The sequence below is a fragment of the Sebastes umbrosus genome, chromosome 5 (genome assembly GCF_015220745.1).
Source record: "Sebastes umbrosus isolate fSebUmb1 chromosome 5, fSebUmb1.pri, whole genome shotgun sequence".
Taxonomy (NCBI): Eukaryota; Metazoa; Chordata; class Actinopteri; order Perciformes; family Sebastidae; genus Sebastes; species Sebastes umbrosus.
In genome coordinates, this window is record NC_051273.1 from 36,803,250 (window position 1) to 36,821,275 (window position 18,026).

Below are 18,026 nucleotides of genomic sequence, written 5' to 3' on the forward strand. Positions count from 1 at the left end.
GAGGAGCCAGGGATTGACTTGCTAACCCTGTGATTAGCAGAAGACCCACTCTACCTCCTGAGCTACAGCCACCATAACATGTTCCCGAGTTGCCAGCTACAGCAGTTTGTCAACTAGCCCCACAAGTAGACAACACAATGTCTCTTACATTTCTATTACTACTGTTCAAAAAACAAGATAAAAAATGTAACTCAGACAGACTTGGAGTTGTTGGGAAGGTGGATTTTCTCTTTTGATGGCGGTATAGGCTAGCAGTTTCCCCCTGCTTCCAGTCTTTGTGCTAAGCTAGGCTAAAAACGACCTGGAACTTGTTGGTGTTGAGAGACATTCGAGTATCTATAACATGTTGTAGAAGTCGCCACATGTACAGTAACATGTCACTATCACTGCATGGAAGAGAGCATTAAGTATATTAGTATTAGTATATTTATTTTTAAATACAAATAAACATAAATAACACAAAGTCCAAAAAGACTTGCATATTTCATATATAAAAACAACAACAAATGAAGTATGTACATGATGCAGTTTGTTGAAAATTGTGCTTTGGTAATAGTTGGAAAATGCTGCAGTTTGTCGGCATGTGTTGGCAGATGAACATTGAGGTTTACGGATTAAAACGACAGAAGGTCAACAGTCAAATTAAGGCAGGTCTACGTTTTCACGTTTAGTTCTACTGAAACAACACAACTACTTAAAAACAGAGAGAAGTTCAAGGAGCACTTCACCAAAAAAAACAATATTTAATGTATCATAAGTGAGCTTAAAGGACTGTATCTTCCATGTTTCATGTTTTAGTCACTTAACTACTAATCATGTACTGTTAACGTAGTAGGAACCCACTGGTTTCAGTTTTTAAGCACTAAAAAAATCAACTTGAAATTATCAGTAATGATTACCAATCTCAGATGTCAGTAAACAATTTGTAAACATCTTGAGGTAATATACACAATTAAGTAGTTGAGTGGTAACTGCACCCAAACTAGCATCTGTTCGCTGCTACTGACTTTGGAAAGATTCCCATAATCCCTACAGCACTTTGTTTACTTTGCAACATTCAAGTCAAAACAACAACAAGAGGAGAAAATAATGCACGTCGACTTCAAGTGAAGCCAGGTAGAACGCATGCCAGCATGCTGTCAAATATAAACGAGACAGAAGACGAAGAAGGTTGAGTCTGCAAGATGAAGAGCACTTGGATTCATTCAGCCGACGGAATGGACGGATTACCCTTTAACCCTTCAACCAGTCTGAGCACAGGCAGCAGTGAGCACCAGCCAATCAAATACAGTACACGGTTCAGTTAAAGGTTTGTTGAAATGGTAACACCTGAGAGAGCAAAAGAGTGTGCTGAACATAAGACAAGGAAAAACAGCAGCCTGAAGAAGTTCGCCCCTTTGGAAGATCCCATATAAAATACAAAGAACGTTCTAGAAGAAGGATCCAAGCTTATTAGCTTTGTTTTTAGGTCAACCGGTGTGTATTTTAAATTGCATCATATATGATCCAACGTGGTTTCTTTAGCTATCTCTATATCAACATAGAGGTGGATTTGCTCTGGCTTTAAAGTCCAAGTGAAGATGACAAGCAGATAAAAAACTCTGCCAAATTATCCAGGTACCGATCCAACACTCCACCTAGAAAAAAACAGGATTAGGACCATTTGTTCAGGGTACAGTCAAATGTACAGCCAACTGCGATCACTTGTAAAATATTCCTTACAAGGGTCTGGGTCACAGTATTCCGGATGTCTTACAGCTTTTCTTAGAGGATCCAAAGACGTGCCCAGGTCTGATGAGATATATAATCCATGCAGTGTTTTTCTGGGTCTCCCCGGGAATCTCCAACCAGTTGGACGTGCCCAAGAGGCATCCTGATCAGATACCCGAACCAACTCAACTGGCTCCTTTGGACACGAGGGGGCAGCGGTTCTTCTCCGAGCTCCTCAACTGGTTCCTAACAGGGTTTTCACACTGGACAGGCAGAGCACAACTATTACTTTCAATGGATAGAGCGGTTGTGGTCTCTGCAATAGCATTGCACTGATTTTCTACCAGGTCTTTGGGCCAAAGTTGAACAAAATTCAAATCTGATCATTCCGTGGAGTGCTTTTGAGAATTTGGTGTGAAACCGGTATGAGCTGAGCTGAGTGACCCTGTGATGGAAACTCATTTTGGCTGATTGTATCTCCATCTTCCTTTTGTTCTTTTTGTAGCTTTTTGCACCAAAGAAAGCAAAAAATGTTTTTTTTTACAAAAAAAGGGGCTAAACCAGCTTTCGGTACCTGAGTGATAGTCTGTACAACAGACACATTTCGGTCAGTACCCAAGAGGTATTAAGGTTTGATACCCAGTCCTTGAAATGGCCATGGTAAATGCGATATGTGGTGTCGCTGTCAGACCAGATGATGAACCTGCGGGTGCTCCCAGGAGGGCATCGTGTACCCATAATCCTCTGGTGCAGATCAGGCTCCAGTTCATCCTGTTCTTCAACGGTAACCAGAGATGCTGCTGGATTTCTCTGCTTGATATTTAGCAACCTTCCCAGGTTTTAAATTCAGGCTAGCTTGCAAGTTAGCACTGATGGCAAGTTTCCATTGAAATGGAATCATGGTCCTTTTGTCCTTGTAGCTATTGTTCTCTGTCATCAGTGAGCAGGAGAACAAAGCTCCAAATGAAGTTCCAATCCACTTTTGGCCAAACAAACCACAGTTCCTGTCACCTAAATCCAACTCAAAAGAAGAGTCATGCTCTGTTACAACAAAGTCTGTCTTTTGTTCAGATGGCACGGTAAGATTTTATCAGACTCGATGGTGTTTTGAGGTGAGCTGCTCTGTCACACCTGACAGATGTTGTAGTAGACGGTGTGTGCGTGCCTCTCGCCCGCTGAGTCACCCATCGCCTCGAACATACAGTCTTTGTGGGTGTGGATCTCCGTCATTGGCACGTTTACGCTGTGAGAGTTATTGTGAGCGTGAGGAGTCTGCGTCCCGTAAGAAGGTACAGGCTGGAGAGGAAACACAAAAACACACATTAGATTCCCATACGCATATTTTTTACAGAAATATTCTTTTTTTTTGGCCTGAAACTGAGATTTTTTTAAACGCCTTCTAAAGTGCAGATTTTTCAAAACTCTGGTTTCTGTGTCCACATAGACGTAAAACGGAGCGTTTGGAAATCTATGACCACAATTAGCGCATGCCTTTGTTGCTTTGTGTAACAACAACAACAACAACAACAACAACAACAACATCAACAACAACGACTGACACTTTCAGTTTTGCCATGGCACCTTGGGCAGTGTGCCAGAAAGGTGTTATATAAACAAAGGTGTAGAAATAGATATCAAATATTCTATAAATGAATAGTTGTTTTTTTTAAATACTACCGCCAAAGGAAAATAAGCTCACTACGCATGCTCAGAATGCTCTTCTCTGGTATTTGACGTATCGTTGGCGTAGACTTTATTGCCACCTACTGGCTCGGCATGCTTGTTTGAGCATTTGGAATTGTTTGTGCGTTCTCATATAGACAGAGATATTTTGTAAAAGGTTGTGGACAGATTTTTTATCTGTTTTGAAAAATATCCGTTTACGTGTAGACAAGACATTAGGAAGGTTATAGTAGATGTATGATAGAACTTTGGACGGAACAAGGCTAACTATTTCCCCTTGCTTCTAATCGTTATGCTAAGCTATGCTAACCACGTTTTAACTCCAGCTACATAATAACCATCTCACTCTAAGACGGAGTGCACAGAAGCATATTTACTTGGGTCTGTCAATCGATTAAAATATTTAATCGTGATTAATCCCATTATTGTCCATAGTTAATCGCGATTAATCGTACATTTTTTATCTGTTCGAAATGTACCTTAAAGTGAGATTTGTCAAGTATTTAATACTCTTATCAACATTGGAGTGGGCAAATATGCTGCTTTATGCAAATGTATGTATATATTTATTACTGGAAATCAATTAACAACACAAAACAATGACAGATATTGTCCAGAAACCCTCACAGGTACTGCATTTAGCATAAAACAATATGCTCAAATCATAACATGACTCGTGGGTACCCATAAAACCCATTTACATTCACTGATCTGGAGGTCAGAGGTCAAGGGACCCCCTTCGAATATGGCCACTCCATTGGTTGGTACCAATGGATTCATCAGGTTTTCTAGTTTTATATGATACCAGTATCTTCACTCTAGCTTTAAAAGTGAGACCGCCACAACCTTAAAAATTGCAAATTGAATTAATGTGTTAAAGAAATTAGTGGCGTTAAAACAAATTTGTGTTAACACGTTATTATCACGTTAACTTTGACAGCCCTAATATTTACCAATTTTTTAAAAATATTAATAAAGTTAAATGAAGGTAACTTTCCCCATAAAACAACACCAACCAGTTCAGAAAATGTTATTCATCAATATTGTGTTGTAGTGTCACTCTTGTAACAGTATCAAAAGTACTAGCAAGCTAACACTATTTAGCTGATGGGACATTCTGAGCCTTAGTAAAGGCAAAAAAAAAATCATTGAGGTAAAATGTTAATATTAATGGATTTTGACACGCCTGTTATTATTCTTTGTCTTGCTTCTATTTGTGGGATAACCATGCTGTAATTTTGAAAGTTCCCATAATGCTTTGTGGAATGGATGTACAGACAACTATTACTGGATTACTTTGATACTGAAGAAAACTTAAAGTTCTGGAGTGATAAGGAGCAACTTTTTTCTAAGATTTTTAAGTGGATTTATGGATGGTTATTCATGATGGATATCAGATTGAGAGAGAAGGAGTGTGGATTTTGGTGCAAATTGCAACAATCAGATGCTAAGTGTTTTAAAGTACCTTAATATCCTCCTATAGCATAGATTAGCTAGCTAACTTTGTTAGCATTAGCCAAAGAGTATTGAAGCAGAGAGTTGGAACTCTAATGCTTATTTGACAACAGCCGCTCGATGGCACTGCAGTAGCGCTGCCGCCATTTTGGACTGAAAATGTATATGTATGATGTATAAAGAGACGTCTGTAAATTAGAGGATAATTTTTTGAGGTAAATCATCTTCCCAGTAGGAACACTTAAACAGCCCTCATTTAAATCATTATCTCCTAAAAGTTGTAAAACTCACTAACAGCTGAATCCAGATTTATTTTCCTCATCATAATGAACAGTCATCAGACCCACGGGACTGCACCGCCCTGCACGCTCATATGACATATCTGGTTCTGCCAGCTTCCTGCTAGCTGAATGCTGCTGTAATAATGGATATATTGGCTGTAATTCATCACTTTTATTATCTTATAATACCCCCATTGGCTGTATATTGTAAGCCTGTAACGTGGTGGAGGTATTAACGTCTCTGTTCCCAAACAACCAGCTATCAGCCAGTAGCTAGTAGCGCTGGTAACAAGACATCAACAGAACTTAATGGAGTTGTAGGCAATTTACTAACACGCAGGGCAAAAGCACAGGACACAACCTCTTCTACATCCATGGTCTGTGGTCTATTAGACCCTCTTCTACATCCATGGTCTGTGGTCTATTGGACCCTCTTCTACATCCATGGTCTGTGGTCTATTGGACCCTCTTCTACATCCATGGTCTGTGGTCTGTTGGACCCTCTTCTACATCCATGGTCTGTGGTCTGTTGGACCCTCTTCTACATCCATGGTCTGTGGTCTGTTGGACCCTCTTCTACATCCATGGTCTGTGGTCTATTGGACCCTCTTCTACATCCATGGTCTGTGGTCTATTGGACTCCATTTTGGATCGTTGACATGTAAAATGTTTGAGATTGCTCTCAAAATCTGTGCTGGATTTTTCTAACTTCCATTTATGTCCATCACTCACTTTTTGCTCCTCTGGGAACCAGCTGGGAAAAAAGTTAAATAAATAAATAAGTAAGTAAGTAAATAGTTATAATAGTATACATATTTATAATATTTTTATTGTTCAATACAGGCCATTTCGGTAGAGACATTAAATAAAATATATGACAATAAAATAGAAATAATTTAGTTTTACTTTTGTACGACACTTTGTAGGCGGACAATTTACTGACGTTCAATCGTCGCTTTCAGTCCAAAATGCTGGAGGCGTAGCTCTGCTGCTGGGCTCTGATGTTACAATGGAATGTATAATTGACTTTCACTTCTTAGCAATATAATTTATGTTCTTTGCGTTAGCTTGCTGTCTTAAAAGTGCTTTATCTACTGTTTCAAGAGTTTATACAGTAGTACACAGTAGTACACAGTAAGCCTCTAGTACACAACAGATCAGAACATTACAAGTGATTTAGTTAATTCTCAGTTGGTTATTAATGGACTTTTCTGCCTGGCAACAGAGTACAGCAGAGGGGGTGGGGCTTGACAAAGACTCAATAGGATTTATGATGAGAGCCAGAGGTCTAATCTGTTGTGGTAGTTGTCCAAATCTGAGTAAACTCTACTGTAATCTAATTTAACCTAACAGGCATGAATGAAGTAACAGCTCACAAGTGTAATGGACAGGTTGATATTTCCTATCAGAAGTTACATGGAGTGACATATGGTTTGGGATATGAATTTTTCTTCAAAATAGGATGCAAGAACAAAATAATTTTCTCGTTTTTAGTTAAAGGGACTATTTGTAACTTTCAGAAATGCTTGTTAACAGCGACACCTGTGGCCTTGAAATCAACGAAAGTCAGCGTCGAGCTCACGCTTGCTCGCTCTAAATAGACATGGACGAGCATCGCTCAAAACAGTGAGGCGACACGCGTCAGCTAAAAGCACAATATCACTCTATATTTCAGCTGCTTGGCAGTAATGTTAGCTGACCAGACGAAGGTCTCTCCATGAATCAATGCTGATCGAAGTGTTGGCTTTTCCTGCCTCAGCGCAGGCTCAGGCAGCGGGGCTACTCAAGGAGTTACGTTATCGCCTCCCGACCGTAGCCGGCAGCCGCAGGGAGACACCGGCACCCGGTCGGTAACGAGACTACAATGTAACACGTGGAGGAGCCCCGTTATTTCCCAAGACACGGGAAACCTCTGTTGGTCTGGAAGAGCTGCAGCATTTATTTTTGCACAAACGTCCCCTGTACATTCACTAGATATTCTCAGAGCTAAACTAACTCTTCTGCAGTGTGGAGTGAGCGCGCGTTCACGTCTAGTAGAGGTGGAGCGAGTACGCGAGAACGCGCGATCTGGCTGAGTGAAGGTAAGCAGGCAGCGGAGACGAGGCTCCGGCCACACGCGAGTGCGCATATACGAACGCGCATGTGTGGCGACCCGCTACATTTATACGCTTAAAAAGTTACAAACAGTCCCTTTAAGAACATTATATATTTTTAGATTTTTTGTAGATATTCTCCATGGAAGCAAATTTCTGACAGGAAAATAGATGAAAACTTAGCAATGACAAAAATACTAAAACTAATGGGAAGTCGTCTTTTGGCTGCTCCCGAAAGGGGTCGCCACAGCGGCTGGGACTCGGTCGGTGGTTCGATCCCCAGCTGCTCCGGTCACATGTCCATGTGTCCTTGAGCAAGACACTTAACCCCAAATTGCTCCTGAAGGCATAGCCATCGGTGTGTGAATGAGTATTTAGATCAGATCCTGATGGGCAAAGTTGACATGGCAGCCTCTGTCATCAGTGTATGAATGTGTGTGTGAATGGGTGAATACTGACATGTAGTGTAAAGCGCTCTGAGTGGTCAGAAGACTAGAAAAGCGCTATATAAATGCAAGTCCATTTACCATCCATCATTGATCCGCACATTGATTTGGCAAAGGTTTTACGCCGGATGCCTTTCCTGACGCAACCCCCCTGGGGCCATACATGTTTTGGTGGTGGACAGCAACACAGTAAGTTAAAAATACATTACTTTTTGGGTCAAAATTATCAGACAAATTTGTTTTAAATGCCAACATTGACAAAGTAAGTCAAAAAAATGTCAAGTCAAAACATTTTTCAGTCAAGTCAAAACTACAGATGGTGTTTTTTTTACCTTTCCTGCTCCACTGAGGGGGAAATCTTTCCGACAGAGGTGGGCGATGATTCCCGCTGCCAGAGCGTCGCCCAGAACGTTGATCATGGTCCGAAACCTGTCGCTGCAGAAACAGACGGGACAAGAAAACATCCTGAAACCAAAACTACAATGGACAAGAGGCTCTGAGCAGTACTCAGTGTATTTAAGCCTCTATTCACATCCTCTTTATTTTGGCTGGGATGTTTGACAGCAGTGGAAAGTAAAGAAATGTAATCAAGTATTGTACTAAACCACAATCTAAAGGTACTTGTACTTTTAAATATTTCCATGTTTTCCTGTTATACAGCTGTAGTTACTTGTTAGTTTGCAGATTCAGACTTTAGATACATATGTGACTCCCAAATAAAATATGATCTACTGTTATCATTTTGACCACCTAGCAGTATATAAATAGTGTACAACATTAAAATGCTGATTCCATGTCGATAACTATTATCCCATAATATAAATGTACTGTGAATAAACTAAAATGCTCAGAAAGAGACCTTTTTTACATAATGAGTGCTGTAAACTTACAGAATCCAGTCGATGGCCACGATGAGTGTGATGTCATCTGGCGGCAGGCCCACTGATGTCAGTACGATCACCATGGTAACTAGACCGGCCTGAGGGATACCCGCTGCACCGATGCTGGCAGCTGTAGCAGTGATGCTGCACGAGGAAAACAGAAGACACTGTAGAATTTAATCTGTCAGAGATTAATTCAATTTAAGGGCCTTTTCACACCTGAAACTCTGAACCAAAGTTTGCTTTTTTGTTACATTGTGTACATTTGATCCGGTTAGTTGTGATTTCACATTGCAATAATGCGAGTGCACTAAAGAATGCTACATGACATACCTACATCCTGCCGCCATCACCTATATGAGCTGATTGTGGACTCACAGGACTGACTATACTAACGAGTCACGTTACTAACGTCTGACGTGACTCACATCTTATGTGACTCACGATACCGACGAGTCATGTGACTAAAGACTGACGTGACAAAATAAGTCAACGTTACTTTTAGTTTCACACGGGACACAAACAGCGGTCTCCTGGTTGGAAGTACTGTGTTTGTTTGACCCATCCTACACCTCCCACCTGCCCTTAGCTGACTCTCACGCTATTAATACTACGTCACTTGCTCCAACCGTCGAATAACGCCGCGGGTGGGTTTACATTTGAGTCACATACTGTTGCTAAAGGGTGCCTCCGTGCGTCAGTTTCCGATGCCGAGGGGCACTAACCAAACGGCGGTATTTGACGAGTTGGGGTGGGAAGGGGTTGTTATTAGACAGATGACAGCGTAGAGGCAGACTGGAAATGGGGGGGGGGGGGGGGGGGGGGAGAAAAGGGGTGTATGACATGCAATAAAGGTCCCAAGGCTGGAACGAACCCGAAACATTGCAGTTATATGGCATGTGCTGTAACCATTCAGCTACCAAAGTACTCCACAATTATTGTTACATGTAATTGAAAGCATAATGGATGAAGCCACGCTGTAATATGTCTCATTGTACAATTAAATTTAGAAGCAGCGTATGGTTTTGTACAATAACATGCATACACCACTATATCATCAGCATATGGCTACATTTTACCTGCAGCCAGCTCTTCTGTGATGCCTGTAGCAGTAGATATATGATTACAGACATTCACCTATTTTGTCCATTTGGAAAGGATTCTTTCCATTTGAGAAAATCATGTTCAGTTCTTCCTGCCCTTTGTAATCTCTGTAGGTTTCCAAAACCTCCTGAATTGTCTCAGACACAGTTGGAGCATGTCGGTATTTGTTTACCTGATGGTGACCAACTGGCCGAAGTCCAGCTCATAGTCATTAACCTGAGCGATGAAGATGGCCGCCACGGCCTCGTACAGTGCTGTGCCGTCCATGTTGATGGTGGCGCCCACGGGTAGGACGAAGCGTGCGATCTGCCGGTCAACATTGCAGTTTTCCAACAAACACTTCATGGTGATGGGCAGCGTGGCTGAGCTGAGAAGAGATGGCATTTGAATAAAAACTTTGAGCTCATCCTCAGACCAGCACAATAAAGCAGGATTGTCCTGGACTCTGACCTGGAAGAGGTAGCCAGGGCAATCACCATGGCCTGCAGCAGCCCGCGGATGAAGGAGAAGGGGTTCTTCTTGGTGAGGACAAAGTAGAAGAACGGGAGGAGGATGAGTCCATGGACGAAGAGGCCGGCGAGCACGGTGATGCCGTACCAGCCCAGCTTCTTCCCGAGCGTGCTCGGGTCCTGCATGTCCAGGATCTTCCCCGCCACCAGGAAGATGATCCCGAACGGAAAGTACCTGAGAGGACAGAGCAAACAACATTCTGATGATTTATCTGTTCTTAGAGTCTTATGAGTTGCATGGGCGCCCCCAATTTACAGCCTTGTCCCACTTTTATTTAAGGTCGCAAATCACCCTGTCTCCCTTACCATGCTTATGCTGTGTGACTTCTTGCCATCGGCATTCATAACCATACAACCTTTATGATTAGATTGTTTATTAGAGCACCAGGTTCTTCATTGATCTAGCCTCGTAATTTTGCTCTCAAAGTGTTCCAGATTGATGCATTTAACTTTAAAATGTTCAAAACAGAGGATGTGCCCGGACCCCCCTAGAGGGTCTGACGTCTCCAACCACAGTCTCACAAAATCTGGTGGGAAACACTGTATGACGTCATCCAAAGCTGCAGTAGTGGAGCTAAAACATGTGAAGTTTGTCCTAAGGGTGGCGCTAGAGGAAAAGTCATGGAGTCATTCAAATCTAAAGAGTTCATCCTCTGGGGAGCAGGAATATGTTCTGTAAATTTCATGGTAATGACAGATGACAGATTTTGTTATTTCTTAATTTAAGTGGAAATTCTGGAGTAACGGTGGAGTCATTAAGTCATCATCCTCTGGGGATCATGAATATCCACCTCAGATTTGATAGAAATCCAAACACTAGTTTTCTATATAGTTTGTCATGGACCAAAGTGTTGGTCACAGGGATCATTTTGGTGTTGGTCATGAGGATAATTTCATCCTGATGGTGGCGCTAGAGGACATCACCTGAGGACCACGAATATCAACAACAATAAAGTTTGAGTGTCGAAGTCATGATTCTGCAAATAAAATAAATAAAGCAGCATAAAGAAATGACATGGAACTAGGGTTGGGCAATATGACGAATGTTAATAGTTATTTTACTGTTAACAAACAATGACATGATAATTAATAATGTTTACTAATTATTAGTAATACTATCATTTCTGTTATTTTATCATTGGTTTGTGTAATATTAAATATTTAGTTTATAAATACTATATTGAATCATTTAGGAGACGATAATAATTACATTCTGATTACATTAGTAAAGTGTTTATTAACAGTTTATTGTTGCACACATTATAACATGTTATATACTATATTAAGTAAATGTTAGTGATTACCAAATGATTTGTAAACGTTTAAGAAATTGTTTTTAAAACATCTATAAATATTACAGATGGACCAGAAACCAAATATTAACCATTGACAAAGTATTAACTATCTATCTTAATAATGTTTATAGATGCTTTACAAATAATTTATTAACCATTTAACAAGGTATTATAATCATCAGTTGCTACTTTATAATAGACATCCAAATAATGTTTATAGATGGTTTACAAACCAATTAATAATCATTAACAAATTGTTACAAATATCTATCTATGTAATGTTTATAGATGTTTTGCAAATGATACAACAACAAAACACATTGTTGAAATAGCAAATGATATCATTACTAATGAATAGTAAACAATATTGATTGATCATTTTGTTGTTTGTTAACAGTATTAACTAAGTTTCTTTGAATCAGCTGACAGAATTTAACATGTCAGTCCTGATTATCAAACCTCAAACATCCCCAAATCAAAGAGCAGAGTGAAGTTCAACAGGTGGAGCTTCAAGTGCAAAAGATAAACTAAACGTCCAGGACAATGCTTGTGAAGTACTTTATAATGTTAATATTAGTATGTTAAAGTCTGATGGTCTAAGAACACGCTGCATAAAACACATAATATTTACAGTTACTGTAGTTTTAACACAGATATAAGCAGTGTATCTGTATCTGTTCAGTGTTCAGGTAAATAAGCCTCATATGGACTCTGCTGCTGTTTGTAATCTGCTCATGTGCTGCAGCAGGATGACGTCAGAGCCGGCACGTTTTCCCCACCTGACCACCTGGTAGGTCATCAGGCCATATCCACAAAATCCTCCTCGGGGTCAGAGGAGTGGTCACTCGGCAGTAAGCCCGTTATGGGAAACGGACCAGAGTTCCTTTGAACCGAGTCAAACAAGTCAGACAGCGGTGAACCTTTGCTCTGGTGCCAATCAGTGGATGAGTTGGTAAACTTGATTCCTTTTCCTGTCGCTTTGGTTTTTCTTTACGGGAAAGCAATTTAAGGAACCCAAAATGCATCAGTAAAAGCCAGTTGAGAGCGTTCTGTCCTCTAATTGGTTACATGTGTCCGGTGCTGGAGCGGGAAAGTAAACACAGGGAGAAGGTCCTGAAGAAGCTTCTATCTGCCCAAATATCAAGAAGCTAGTCAGTCCTCCATGTATTCTCCAGCTAGCTGCTAACAACTGTTTGATTTCACTCCACATCCCAGCATGCAACCTGGCTACGGGAGCCTTTTGGCTCAAACTTGTAGTTGGGTCAGATTATGTTCCTACCACAAACAAACCGAGACCACTTCCTCTAAAGCAGGATACTCAACTTGCTTTGGTCGGGGGCCGCTTTTGCAAAATGACAGGAGGCCATGGGCCAGTTATTAAACACATAACGGACATCAGACCGGCAATACATCACCCAGAGTAGGCTCTCATGACCACGCCCCCTTTTGGGGGGGAAACAATCCCGTGTCCCTCAGTAAACAGAAAAAGTTGAAACATGTCTCCAAACTTCTACTTTAAACAAACTGCTAATAGTAATAAGGCTATGCTGAAGAGTTGCTGTATAGTTGGTTGCACCACCACTAGTGGTTAGCACTGTTGCCTCCCAGCAAGAGGGTTGCAGGTTCAAACCCGGCTTGGGGCCCATGATGTGTGGAGTTAGCATGTTCTCCCCGTGTTAGCATGGGTTTTCTCCGGGTTCTCCGGTTTCCTCCCACAGACCACAGACATGCAGGTTAGGTTCATTGTTGACTCTAAGGACCTGTTCAGACCTGGTATTAACATGCGTCCTCAGTGATCGGATCACAAGTGGACAGCTCTAAGTACATCTGTTCACACCTGGCATTAGAATGCATCTCCACATGCGTCTTCAGTGGCCACTTGTGATCGGATCTCACTTCCCCGCTCTATATGCAAATAAACACATACTGTAGTAAACACACGGCTAATACAGCAGACGTTGTGACATGATATTACAGGAATATCAGTAGTAATATCCTACATATTCGTTAATTCTGGTACATTGTATTAACATCAAAATAAAAGGTTATTGTACCGGCGGTCCCCGGGGACCTCCTCGTCGCCGGCACCGCTGCTTTTGCCAGACAACAGCCTGTAGGGGCACAGCGCTCCAGAGAGAGAAAATTAAAATCCAAACACGTCAAACTGCATTGAAGTCTATGGGATCTTCGGTTTTGGGGGACGTGGCCTTGACTTTTTCTGTCTTATGTATTCGGGGCTTAGCCCAGACCTCTGTCGGGGGGTCCGGGGGGTCCTCCCCTGGCATTTATATATATATAAACAAGCTTTATTATTCTATTTTAATGCTTTTTATTTATTCTGGCATCTAATTTACATTCAGAAAAAATCCCATTGTGAATCAATTTATTTTCATTGTGATTTAGGTGCATTAGAAAATGGTGGTCGGAGGGCCAGTATCACTGCTCTAGAGGGTCTCTGTGAGTTCGATTGTTGTGATCAGATCTGCCCAAAAGAATCTTATTGAGAAGGAAAACCAACCAGAGTCTGATTCAGCTGGAATAAACAACGCAGGTTTGAAAACACCATTAGAGACTGACTGACTTCTTACAATGACTGGACGGAGAGACAGAAAGCTGTGAATACAGTGGAACAACGACTGTGTGACAGTGAGCCAGCATGAACCTGACTTTTATCATTACATTTACCTGTGATTTTCCTGCTGTCACATATTAAAATGTCTGCTATTAAGTGGATCAGTGTTCTCTCAGTAATATGTAGTGTGTGCATTGTGTATACATTCAGAGTATTCTTCTCACCAGACGGCAGCGTTGATGATCTTCATGACGCATTCGTTGATGCACTGACAGACGTTGACCAGCGGAGCTCCTCGCTCTCCCATCCTGCCCAGCAACAGACCTGCGCCAACACAGTTTATATATTATTAGAAGAAAACTTTCTTCAGGGTGAGCAATGTAAACCAGAAACACAAGGGATTATGGGTAGAAGAATGAAGTATTTAATTCAGTATTTAATACTCTTATCAACATGGGAGTAGGCAAATATGCTTACTGCATGCAAATGTATTTATATATTTATTATTGGAAATCAATTAACAACACAAAACAATGAAAAATATTGTCCAGAAACCCTCACAGATACTGCATTTAACATAAAACAATATGCTCAAATCAGAATATGTCAAACTGCAGCCCAACAGGCAACAACAGCTGTCAGTGTGCTGACTTGACTATGACTTGCCCCAAACTGCATGTGATTATCATAAAGTGGGCATGTCTGTAAAGGGGAGACTCGTGGGTACCCATAGAACCCATTTACATTCACTGATCTAGAGGTCAGAGGTCAAGGGACCTCTTTGAAAATGGCCATGCCAGTTTTACCTCGCCAAATGTAGCGTTTGGAGCGTTATTTAAAGGGACTGTTTGTAACTTAATAAGCGTATAAATGTAGCGGGTCGGCACACATGCGCACACACGCTCGCATATGCGCGCTCGCATGTGGCCGCTGTCTCGTCTCCTCTGCCTGCTCGCCTTCACTCAGACAGCGCGCGCGTTCTTGCGTACTCGCTCCACCTCTAGACGTGAACGTGTGCTCACTCCACACTGCAGAAGAGTTAGTTTAGCTCTGAGAATATCTAATTTCCCGTGTCTTGGGAAGTAACGGGGCTCCGCAGAGAGAAACGTTACCGTCTCGTTACCGACTGGTTGCCGGTGTCTTCCTGCTCTCTCCGGCTGCGGGCGGAGGGAGACGAGTTTCTCGCTGGGGAGCCCCGCTGCTGAAGCCTGCGCTGAGGCAGGAGAAGCAAACACAGTATCAGCATTGATTCATGGAGAGACCTCCGTCTGGTCAGCTAACATTACTGCCAAGCAGCTGAAATATAGAGTAATATTGTGCTTTTAGCTGACGTGTGTCTCCTCACTGTTTTGAGCAATGCTCGTTCATGTCCATTTAGAGCGAGCACAAGCACGAGCCCGACGCTGACTTTCGTTGATTTCACGGCCACAGGTGTCGCTGTTAAGAAGCATTTCTGAAAGTTACAAATAGTCCCTTTAACCTCCTCCGCAACAAGCTAGCATGACAGCCTCTTACAACCTAAAAATCGTCAAAGAAATTAGTGGCATTAAAACAAATTTGCATTAACGAGTTATTATTGCGTTAAAGGGAGTGTTTGTAAGAATCAGAAATGCTTGTTAACACGTCACCTGTGGCCGTTAAGTCAACGAAAGTCAGCATCTGGCTCACGCTTGATCGGTCTACATAGACATGAAGGAGCATCGCTCAAAACAGTGAGGCGACACACGTCAGCTAAAAGCACAATATCACTCTATATTTCAGCTGCTTGGCAGTAATGTTAGCTGACCAGACGAAGGTCTCTCCATGAATCAATGCTGATCCTAGTGTTGGCTTTTCCTGCTTCAGCCTCCCGACCGCGGCCGGAGGGAACAGGGGAGACACCGGCACCCGGTCAGAGACGATAACGTTTCTCTCTGCAGAGCCCCGTCACTTCACAAGACACGGGAAACCTCTGTTGGTCTGGAGGAGCTGCAGCAGTTATTTCTGCACAAACGTCCACTGTACATTCACTAGATATTCTCAGAGCTACGAAGTCTTCTGCAGTGTGGAGTGAGCCGAGTGAAGGCAAGCAGGCAGAGGAGCAGAGGAGCAGAGTACAGCAGAGACTCCGGTCCTGGAGACCAAAACTACGGTCTCCCCCGAGTCCTCCAACCGCGGCCAACACTGTTTAACAGACGGGCTTCACTAGATACAACCAAGAGGTTTTGGTGCTTCCGTGTAGTTTGTGTTGGAGTCTGAGTCTGAACAGCGTAGCCACATGCAAGCGCTCATATGCGAGCGCGCATGGGACAACGACCCGGGTGATTTATACGTGTAAGAAGTTACAAACAGTCCCTTTAAAGGTGGGGTCGACGATGTTGGAAAACTAGCCTAATTTGAAAATAGCATCCTCTCAGGAGCTCCGTCTAAACCCCCCATACCCCCACCCACACACATGCACGAGCACCGTCGCATCGTAACTACTTCACAGACAGAGCGGAGAGAGGACCTCAACTCAACAACGCTACCGCATGACAAGTAACCGCAGCAGTGCTACTGCAGCGCTGAGTTTTCTCTTCCATTCTCAAGGAAACGTGCGGCGGCAACGTGCTTTGAGTTCAGGCTGCTGCACGCCAAGGGTAGAGTACATCTAGGGAAGCAGGGAGCCATCTGATTGGTTCTTTCCAAGCGCACCGCGAGGCACTGATTGGTAGCCGTTTTTACAGGATTACAGCAGTGACGCTTTTCTGGACTGCAAAACTACTTCAACATCCAAGTTCCAACAATATTCTCCCCTGTCATGCAACACTGTGGGGACGTCAACTACTGTACATGGAAGTTTGAATCTTTTCATGCTTCTTCGTTTGGGGCCAAAACTATTTAAAATGTAAATAAAACATTTGGTGTCTGAATTATACTGTTTTGAATTAACAAAATAGTTTATATAAAATAGTTATTATTGAAGGAAAGGAGAAAAACATCAATATAACTGCTGATTATAAACTTTTGAACAGCAGTGTGAAAAAAGTGAACTACAGAAACTTCCACGTCTGATCTGTTTAACAACCATGACACCACATGAACATCATAAAAAACTTAAGGACTTAAAGGTACAGTGTGTAGAATTTGGCATCATCTAGTGCTGTGGTGGCAGATTACAAACAACCAAGTACCCTTCCGCTCACTCCTCCCTTTCCAAGACTGCGGTAACGTGAGTCACCGATGCTAAACCGTGGTAACGCTGTTCGCCTCGCTCAGAAGTCAGTAGTTAGATGGCGGCTGGCGGTACCACGGTTTTGCACTCTGCGACTCACGTTATCGCAGTTTCACAAACGTGTCGGAGAACTACGGTGGCCTTCAGATAAGGTAAAAACTTGAAAGGTTCTCTCTAGAGCTGGAGTTTGGTTTGTCCGTTCTGGGCTACTATAGAAACATGGCAGAGCAACATGGCGGACTCCGTGAAGAGGACGCACTCCCTATGTAGATATGAAGGGCTCATTCTAAGCTAACGAAAACACGATTCTTAGTTTCAGTTGATTATACACTAATGAAAACATAGTTCTGAATACTATATTTCGTTTCTGCTAATAAATCCCCCGAAATGTTACACACTGTTCCTTTAATAACGGAGTTTTCAGTATCAGTCAGTGACATGTTGAGTCTATCCTGCTCACCCATGGTGGCGGAGAAGATGACGATGCCCAAGACGTTCATCTGTTGGCTGTTGCCGGGACTCGTCTTGTACGTGATCTCCGGAGGAGGGGTCAGCTCCAGGTACACCGTCCGACCTTTGGGCTCACTCTCGTCGGGGAAGACATAGACGAAGTTGTGCTGGACAGTTTTGGTCGGGATTTTGAGGATGGGAACCAGGTCTGTTTTGTACTGAAGGAACACAGTCGGGTTTGTTACAGGAAGTAAAGTTTGGAGGGTTAAAAAAGTAATTTGTCATACGAATGAATTCAGTTACCTGCTGAAACGTGGCCTCGATCAGATTAGAGGGAACCATGTTTCTGTGGAG

At 42.3% G+C, this 18,026-nt stretch overlaps 1 protein-coding gene across 1 annotated transcript in view; it reads right to left on the reverse strand.

The window, feature by feature from the left end:
- Positions 1–491: 491 nt before the first annotated feature.
- The window catches only part of LOC119487902 (excitatory amino acid transporter 5-like), a 32,609-nt gene continuing 15,074 nt past the window's right edge, over positions 492–18,026 (reverse strand). The window contains exons 4-11 of the mRNA XM_037768980.1: positions 17,976–18,018; positions 17,683–17,890; positions 14,254–14,353; positions 10,104–10,337; positions 9,826–10,020; positions 8,559–8,693; positions 8,001–8,103; positions 492–3,006 (exon numbers count right to left, since the gene is read on the reverse strand). Coding sequence (XP_037624908.1) covers positions 2,836–3,006; positions 8,001–8,103; positions 8,559–8,693; positions 9,826–10,020; positions 10,104–10,337; positions 14,254–14,353; positions 17,683–17,890; positions 17,976–18,018 — 1,189 coding nt within the window. The 3' untranslated portion in view covers positions 492–2,835. The remainder of the gene's footprint in view (positions 3,007–8,000; positions 8,104–8,558; positions 8,694–9,825; positions 10,021–10,103; positions 10,338–14,253; positions 14,354–17,682; positions 17,891–17,975; positions 18,019–18,026) is intronic.